Source organism: Chrysochloris asiatica, unplaced genomic scaffold, assembly GCF_000296735.1.
Source record: "Chrysochloris asiatica unplaced genomic scaffold, ChrAsi1.0 scaffold00166, whole genome shotgun sequence".
NCBI classification, from domain to species: Eukaryota; Metazoa; Chordata; class Mammalia; order Afrosoricida; family Chrysochloridae; genus Chrysochloris; species Chrysochloris asiatica.
Window position 1 is genome coordinate 3,404,190 of NW_006408684.1, and position 8,916 is coordinate 3,413,105.

General features: G+C 55.3%; 1 protein-coding gene across 1 annotated transcript in view; it reads left to right on the forward strand.

Annotated features, from left to right (window-relative positions):
• Positions 1–8,500, forward strand: part of SHH (sonic hedgehog) — a 9,980-nt gene extending 1,480 nt beyond the window's left edge. Inside the window, exons 2-3 of the mRNA XM_006871293.1 lie at positions 4,575–4,836; positions 7,662–8,500. Coding sequence (XP_006871355.1) covers positions 4,575–4,836; positions 7,662–8,500 — 1,101 coding nt within the window. The remainder of the gene's footprint in view (positions 1–4,574; positions 4,837–7,661) is intronic.
• The last annotated feature ends 416 nt before the right edge of the window (positions 8,501–8,916 follow it).

Here is an 8,916-nt window from a genome sequence, read left to right on the forward strand (position 1 = left end):
GGGGGGGGGGAGCAGAGAGGAGCTATCAAAGGACGGTTCCACTTTCCACCGGATTCCTGGGCTGGCTAAGGGGGAGCCGAGAAAGGGGCTGTGGGAGAGCCAGCTCCAGCTGATCGGTGGGGAGGAGTGGGAGCGAAGGAGAGGATTCTTATTCCTCGGTCTCCCTCATCTGAACCTGACCACCTTAAATCTGGCCAGAGAGTGTGACCGCGCGCGCTTGTGCCACAGTGAAGCCTCGATTAGCTCTGCGTGGCCCCGGGTTCTGGGGGCTGCGGCCGGCTGGAGGAAGTTCTCCAGCTCACCCTCAGCGCCCCTCCTAGGTTATCCTTGCTCCCCGCGGGGAGTCTTCCCGGGGCTCTAGGCACTCGCGCGGATGGTGGAGGCCAGCAAAGAGGCGTGGGGCGGGAACACTGGAGGGTCCCAAGTCAGGGTGAGTCAACGTCTGCCCTTGTGGGTTCAAGGGGCACCCACCGAGCTCCGTGCCCCCTGCTCCAAGCTCTAGGTCCTCAGCGCCCTTCTGGAAAGCTGTGGGCCCGCGGAGCCGAGCCCCAAGTCAGACGCATTTTCAGATCCACTTACTCCTCGGTTATCGATCTCAGCGACTAGGGTTTCAGTTTGTGCGGCCGAGCTGGGCTCGCGCCGCCGCCGCTGCACGGTCCCTGCTCTGCAAGCGCACACGCAGGAATTAGCTCCAGAACCACCAGCATGGGGTTCATCCTAATGGGGCGCTAATCACTCTCATTAACCCGGCGGCGGAGGGGGAGGGGCGCGCGCGGGGTGGAGGCAGGGGTGTGGTGATGCCGAGGCTGGGCAGGCGTCCGACGCACGCAACTCCGCGCTGCGCAGCTCTGCCCGCAGCCGCCGACAGGGCCTCCAGGGTCTCCCGGCCCCTGCTCATCGCAACTAGCCCCTCGTGCAGCTTTCCCTTGCCGCGCGTTCCCGCCCGCCCTGCCCGGGAATCCAGGGTCGGGCCCGCCCCACGCCTCTCCACTCGCGCCGCCGCATTCGCTGGCAGCATTTGAACTTCTGACCTTCTGTCAACTTCCCTCAGACGAACGAAACGAAAACAAATACTTTTTTTCCTTCAGCAGTGGCCATTCCCGTTCCCAACACAAAAGGAGGGGGGAGGGGCAGCCAAACTGGAGGTGGGGTGGGGAGAGCCAGGCCACGATTACAACACTGACCCCACCCCAAGATACCCTAAAAACGTGGATGACCTGGGAGGTGGCAGGTGGAATGTGCCCCCTGGTTTGTCCCTCTCTAGGCATTTCCCTCTTCTGCCGATTCCAGAAGTTAGAGGGGGGCGGGGACAGGAATGAGAGAGAGAGACGGACGACTAGGGTCTTGTAGGGGCAGCGCACTTGTAGGCTTCAGAGGCAATGAAGTGCCTCCTAGGCAGTGTGAAGGTCTGGGGCTCCTCTGGGAACTCGCTCACCCGCTGGGCTCCTCCTCATGTTTAAATAAGTGCCTAGACTCAGCTCTGGGAGTAGTACATCTAGAGTTTCTCCTTCTCTGTCTCGTCTCTCTCCGTGTCTCTGGGTGTATCTCTAGGTCTCTCTAAGTGACTGCTGCCCAAGTCCTTCAACCATGGCAAGACCTTCCCCAGTGGAACTTTCAGAGCAGTTCTTGAACGCATGAGCTCCTAGTTAATATTAACCCGGGAGAAGGGAACGCAGACAGACCACTCTCCCGGCGCAGGCCCCGGGTGCCAGCTCCCGGGGTGCTGGTGGCGAGGGGGCGCTGCGAGGGGTAGGAGGCCGGACCGGGGCGGGTCTGGATGCTGCAGTCTGGGGCTTAACCTGAAAGGACATGTTACATACATTTCCTGCTTGCTCTGCAGCCGCCGGGCAAAGCCAGTCAGACAGTGTATGAGCTTGGGGAGGGTTTTCTGCTTTCATGGAAGGGGGTTTCTCTGTGTGTTGGAGGGGTACAGAGAGGCGGTGTTGCGGTGTTAGAGGTCTTTTTGAAGTCAGGGTCCCCTCCCACGCTCTGGCGCGGGGGAAGCCCGCCTGGCTGTTTGCAGCGACAGGTACTGCCGAGCGCCTGCTCGGCGCACTCGTTTGGGTGGAGATTAGAGAGTGTGGCGAGGAGCTGAGGCGTGTGGAACAACTTTGCCTGGGCTGACACAAAGCCCGCGCCAAGGCAGCCCCGCTGGGCTTCACTGTGACTGCACAGAATCGGGCTGATTCGCGGCACATGACCCAGTGAATGAACAACTGGTCGGGACTGCAGGGCCTTTGCCTCCAACCAGTCAGTGGGCTGGAGCCAAGAGCGTCCTGCCGACGCTGGCCGAGGCCGCGCCCGATCCTGGGGCCGGCCAGAGTTCTGCCGTAAGGTCGGAGGGTGGGGAGAAAGACCGTGCCGGGGGTACACTCGGGCCAGCCCCTAGGCTTCGGCGCGTCCGCAGCACCTCCACATCCACTCACCCGGCCTGGTTCGACCTGAGGCTCCTCTCTTGGGTTCCTCTACGTCTTTTCCAAGTGGCGCATTTCAAGGGGTCTGGGGGATGGGAATGAGGCCTCCCCACTGCTCCGTTCCCCCAGCCCAGCTGCCATTTAAAGAGTCCCTTCCCCTCTAAAAGCAACAGAATGGGGGTGTGTTTCGAGCGTGTCGGTGTGTGTGCGCCTGCGCGCACCCCGGCTTCATATCCCTGCTCTAAACTGACCCTGGTTTGCTGGTTGATTTTCATGGAAAATGAGTTCAATCCTCAGGATGACCTCACTCAAATTCTCCCCTCCCAATTTTTTTTTTTTAAGAAATAAAAGACCTGGCAGGCCCCAAAACTGCAAGCTTTGGCCTGTTACCGGGTCTGCAGTCCCTCCCTCCGAAGCACACTTTACCACTACCCATTTGTATATGTTTACCTCTACAACCTACATTACTGTTTGATTGTTTTTTATTGCTAACACGCTTTTTGTTAAATAATCTCTCGTGTCCCCTTTAAAAGTAGGCAGCAGTCCTTCTACAAAGATCCCCGCCCCCTTTTAGCAAAAGAGTTTCCACTCGTTGCTATGATTAAGGGCTTTAATAGAGGCTAATTTTCCATCCGGAAACCTTGTTGAGAAGAGGTGTCTTAGAGAGGCACCTGGAGGAGATTAGGGAGGTTAGTCCTACCCTTTGCAGAAGTCAACTTGAATGTCTCCAGCCTCCAATTATATCTACCTATTGAGTGCCCCTATCATTGCTTTAAACCTCTCTTTTTAGAATTCCCTACCAGCACCAGTCCACCCCAGTGAGTTTAGTGCTCCACACAAACACATACACATGTGATTCAACTAGACTTATCACATTTTTACTTGATTCTAATCCATAAAGCAAAGGATTATGGGGTGGGGGATACCATAACCCCAAATCCCATTTTACTTTAGTTTTGATCAAGTCTGTTCAATGTTTCTTTGATTCTGCATGCAACTTCGTTTACTCTGTGTGTGTGTGTGTGTGTGTGTGTGTGTGTGTGTGTGTGTGTGTGTGTGAGGGTTGGGGAGGGATAAGAGAGGAACTCCCCAAAAAAAGGCTTCAGGCCTTTCTGTGTCCTCTTTCTGATGGGGGTTGTTTCCTCCCCCATTCCACCCTTACTCCTGCCACACACAAAGTCTGTGACTTGATCCACACACTCACTCACCCACCCCCCTTCCATCACCTGTTAAGTTTGCTCTTCAAACTTGCAGGACACCATTCTCCACTGGGGCCAAGAAAACAAGAGGGGAGGAAGGGAATAGGTTAAAGAAAACAAGAAGCACAAAAAACTCAGGTAGAAAAAAAGTTCTACAGAGAAAAAGAATGTGGTTGTCCAGATAAAGAATGTTTGTCATCCCAGCCCTGGCCCATATTGAAAATTATAACTCACCTGGTTGCTTTTCACTCCAGTGTTCTCCTGCCCCTTATGCTTTTGCTATCGGTTCCCACCTCCCTTTCTTAACTTTGGCTTAATTTTCACCTCAGATAATCCAGGGGTTAGGAGGGAGGGTCTGGAGATAAACGACAGTCTTTTTATTCTTTAAAAAGTGTACAGTATGTGTATTTTTCCTTAGTTCTGCCAAGTTGCACCCTGGGCCTCTCTCTGGCCTCCTTATGAACTTCTGACTGAGGGTCCCAGTGAGTAATTTAGCCCAGGAGTTAGGTGAAGCTTGCACAGGTGTGGAGAAATGTGTCCAGAGAAAGGAAGCAGGCAAAGTGGAGGGCTCTTTTGGGGCTGGGGCCCTCACCTGAGGGCACCTAGGAGCCTCTTGGGACTAATGTCAAAACAAACAGTTTGGGTGGTGGTGGTGGTTGTATTCATCTGCTCCTCAGGTCACAAAGTGAGCATCAGCTATTTCAGAATTTGGAGAAAGGCCTTCAGCTCATTCCCAGGAGGCCCTGCTCCTGCTGGCATCTCTTACTCCATCTTCTTCTGTGCCTTCATTCTGAGGAAGCTGGGCCCCATGCCCAGGCCCCGTCTCCCACTTCTCTTCATAAGACTGGGCAGTTTTGCTCTGGGCAGGGGTGGAGGGTCGCTCAGCCGCGAGGACCTAGAATAGGGATGCAGGTGACGAACGCTAATGAGTCCCACGCCTGGGTCTCCCTTCTCTCCGCAGAGATGTAAGGACAAGTTGAACGCCTTAGCAATCTCGGTCATGAACCAGTGGCCAGGAGTGAAGCTGAGGGTGACCGAGGGCTGGGATGAGGACGGCCACCACTCGGAGGAGTCGCTGCACTACGAGGGCCGCGCAGTGGACATCACCACGTCGGACCGCGACCGCAGCAAGTACGGCATGCTGGCCCGCCTGGCCGTGGAGGCCGGTTTCGACTGGGTCTACTACGAGTCCAAAGCGCACATCCACTGCTCTGTGAAAGCAGGTAAGGCGGCAGCAAAAGCAGTCTTTCTGCACATCTCCCTCCTCCCATACGGAATACACCCCCCACCCCACCTGTGTGATTCCCAAATCTGTCTCTGGAGACTATCAATTGTGAGCACCCAGACTGATCCCAAGGAAAGAGAGAAATAGTGGGGGGATTGTGGGAGGGATTGAGGGGCAGGAACGAAAAGAAATTGGGATGATGTCTGCAGTGTATCTGTTCTGGTATCATACCCACCGAGGCGTTTCCTAAACCAGGCATTGCCCCTATATTTGGGGATTTCACAGAGGCCAAGATTCTCGAAGCCCACACGCAGAGGGGCTTCCTTAGCCCTACCCCACCCCTGTTTCCGGAGCCCCCATTTCAGGTAGTGGAGACTCGGGAAAGAAAGACTTAGAGGAGGAGGAAGGGGAAAATAGGACTTTGCTAAGCGAGATCGCAGCTTTCCAGCCTTGCCCATTCCCAGAGGTCTGGCCTAGAGCCTTCCTCTCAAGTTTCCAAACGAGTACCAGGCGTGAGCCCCGCCTCCCGTCCTCCCTGTGGGGCGCCTGTGGATACTAGACTAACTTAACTCACTCGTTAAGCCTTTCGGGAGAGTCCTGGTGGGAGGTAATAAACCCTGGAGTTACCACTTCCAACATCTGGAGGGCTGCAAGCCCAGAAGCATCCGTTGCTATTAAGAGCCCAGCTGGGATGCCCTGCACTGTGGGCGAGAATGGAGGAAAGCCGAACGCAGCTAGCTCCAGTCTGCAGCTAGACGACCCCAACTCCAATTTGTTGTGTCAGGTTGATTTCCCTGAGCTTGCAACGCCACATGCTGTCGCTGGCGAGGAATAGCTAGGAAAGAAAAGCATTACACACACGCAAATACCCCAATCTGGAAACTACGGATCTCTCCACTTCTCAGCATAAATTGGCGCATTTAGCAAAACAGTTCACAGTTAATTTCGGAGGAACTGTTTCTCCCCCTACTTGCCTCCCCCAGTTTTGTCTGTGTGTCTTCTAAACTGTATTGTAATGGCATATTTTCGTAGAGAAACACTTTTAAAGTGTCAAGACACGCTTTGTAGGTAAAGGAAATAAATAATGACTTCTTGTAACAACAGAGAGAAGGTGTGGGTGGAAGGGGTGATGGAGAAAGGTTGAATTTTCAGAGGTGAAGACTCTAGGCTGCAAGGAGACAGGGTAGGTGGCCCACTATCCTGTCCTCTGCGGTTGAACCCTTCTGCTGGGTTTTTCTTTCCACTTGGCTTTGGGAGTGGGAACTAGAGGGGGCAGGAGCCCCCGGTGCGCCTTCCTCCGGTCCAGCGGAGGCTTGGGGTCGACTTCCCTAGATAGGTGCCCAAGGCCTCCTCCTCAGGTCACCCCTGCCCTGAGGGTTCCCCTGGCGTGGGTGCCCAGTGGCCCCCTCCCAAATGAGCAGCGGTAATCCCGCTCTGAGGCTCTCTTCCAAGGAGAAAAGAATTCCAAGGTCCTAGAGAGCCGCTCATTAGAATTCCGCGCACAAGGGGCTCGGGGGCACGATGTAGCGTGTGTCAAGCAGGGTCGTGTGACTCGACGACGAGGCTCACTGGGTCGCATTCCGGGGGCGCTAAAGCAGGGCTCGAACAACCAGCCCCGAGCTTCATGACGGAGAAACTGATGAGAAGATTAAAAATCCTCTGTAATTCCGGCAGAAAGATTCTTTCTCGTGATCTCTATTTGCAAAAAGTATGATCCTAGAGATTGGAATGCAAAGAAGATGTCGTCTTTCCCCCACCCCACTCCTGACCCCCTCTGCTCCGCCCCAGGCTTCAATTATTGTCTTCAGGACAGTGAGCCAGAGAGAGCGACAGAGGGATCCAGAAAGCTGGGTAGTCAAGGGGGCCTTGAGAACCCGGCTGCTTCCAGCGCTCGATGCAGGCTCCGCCATTTAAAATTCAAATACACATCTTGAGTGCCTTGGAAGAGAGGTCGTGCTGTGCAAATAGTGCTTGTGAGGGCCGGGGTTTTTGGAGAGCCTGTGTGTGAATGGGCACTCTGGGAGGGAGGGGGAGGGGCGGGGAGGATTGCACCTGAGCAAATAGGGACGGGGCGGAGAAAGAGTTGGAGAGAGGGTCGAGAAATGGGAGGGAAAGGGATGGAAGTGTCCTCTCTTCCAAGAGTACCTCCTATTTAGTCTAGGAATGACAATATTGAGCCTGTTATTGGATTTTAATTATAAAATCTATACAAGCCACGGATTTTTCACACCTCAGCCAGTTCTCTGGAACGTTTGTCCAGTTGCTACAACTACTGTAGCGATTTCCCACTGCCCAGTCTACCTAGCACGCAGACTAGCCCAGCCTCGAACTAGGTCCCCTGGCAGAGCGCACTAGGCTGCCCCGCGGCGCACGATGAGGTGCCATACCCTGAGGCAGGGGCGGGAGGGACTGAAGGGGAGCCGGCGCCCCGGGAGAACTGAAGGAGCCTTCCTTGAGGAATTCAAGTGGATAGCAAATAGCCTTCTGAATACGTGGCGAGGTTGGGGGAGGGCAGGGGGCTTGTTGAGCAGGCGGATGGGGCTGGAAGTAGCCAGAAGGGGGACTGAGTGTAACGCCAACTTAACCTGTATTACCTCCTGGAAGTTACTAAGAGTCACAAAGGATTTGCTTACATCTGAATTTGGGGACCCAGGCGGCGAGGTGAGGGATGGGGGAAGAGTTCCTACTGGGACTCTCAGGCTGGCGCCATGCGTATCCTGTCTTGAGCGCGCAGGATACCAAATAAGCCTCCTCCTTCTCCTGGTTCCCCAACACGTGCCTCCCTCTCGAGACTCACACCTTTTCTCTACTTCTCTCCTGCAGAGAACTCAGTGGCTGCCAAGTCTGGCGGCTGCTTCCCAGGATCTGCCATTGTGCACCTAGAGCAGGGCGGCACCAAACTGGTGAAGGACCTGAGCCCTGGGGACCGGGTGCTGGCGGCCGACGACCAGGGCCAACTACTCTACAGTGACTTCCTCACCTTCCTAGACCGCGAGGATGGCACCAAGAAGGTCTTCTACGTGATCGAAACCCGGGAGCCGCGGGAGCGCCTGCTGCTGACGGCCGCGCACTTGCTCTTTGTCGCTCCGCACAACGACTCAGTGGCTGCCTGGGAGCCGGAACCGCCGTCGAGTGCTGGGGCCAGGTTGAGGTCGCCGCCAGGGGGCGCGGAGGGGCGCCGAGCGCTCTTCGCTAGCCGTGTGCGGCCCGGCCAACGTGTGTACGTGGTGGCGGAGCGCGACGGGGACCGCAGACTGCTGCCCGCCGCCGTTCACAGCGTGACGCTGCGCGAAGAGACCACGGGCGCATACGCGCCACTCACGGCCCAGGGCACCATCCTCATCAATCGGGTGCTGGCCTCGTGTTACGCCGTCATCGAGGAGCACAGCTGGGCGCACTGGGCCTTCGCACCCTTCCGCCTGGCGCACGCTCTCCTGGCGGCGCTCGAGCCCTCACGCACGGACCGCGGTGGCGGTGGCGGCAGCGGCAGCAATGGGGGCGGCCGGCTCCCCTCGCCCGCGCCAGATGCGGCCCCTGCGCCAGATGCGGCGGCTTCCGCTGCGGGCATCCACTGGTACTCACAGCTGCTCTACCAAATAGGCACCTGGCTGTTGGACAGTGAGGCCCTGCACCCCCTCGGCATGGCGGTCAAGTCCAGCTGAAACCCAGGGAAGACGGGAAGGGGGAGGGAGTGGGAGGGTGGGGCAGGGTGCGGGGGTGGGGGAGGGATCAACAACAAGGTCAAACAAAAGACTTGAGCTAACGGAATGAGACTGTTAATTATAATAATAATAATTAATAATAATAATAATAAAGTAGGACAGTCCAAAGTAGACTATAAGGAAGCAAAGACCCTGGGAAGTTGTGTTGTTGTGTTTAGTTTATATGTATTTTTTTTTTAATTTTTTTGTTATTGTTTTATTTTGGTTATTTTTCCCTCCTCTCCTGGCTATTTATTTGTTTGGTATGAATAGATGTTTTAAATAATATGAACCGGACCTTCAAGAGCCTTAAATAGTTTGTTTCTTGGATAATTTATTATGATCATGTGAACTGTACTCACAGGGGGAGAGATTAT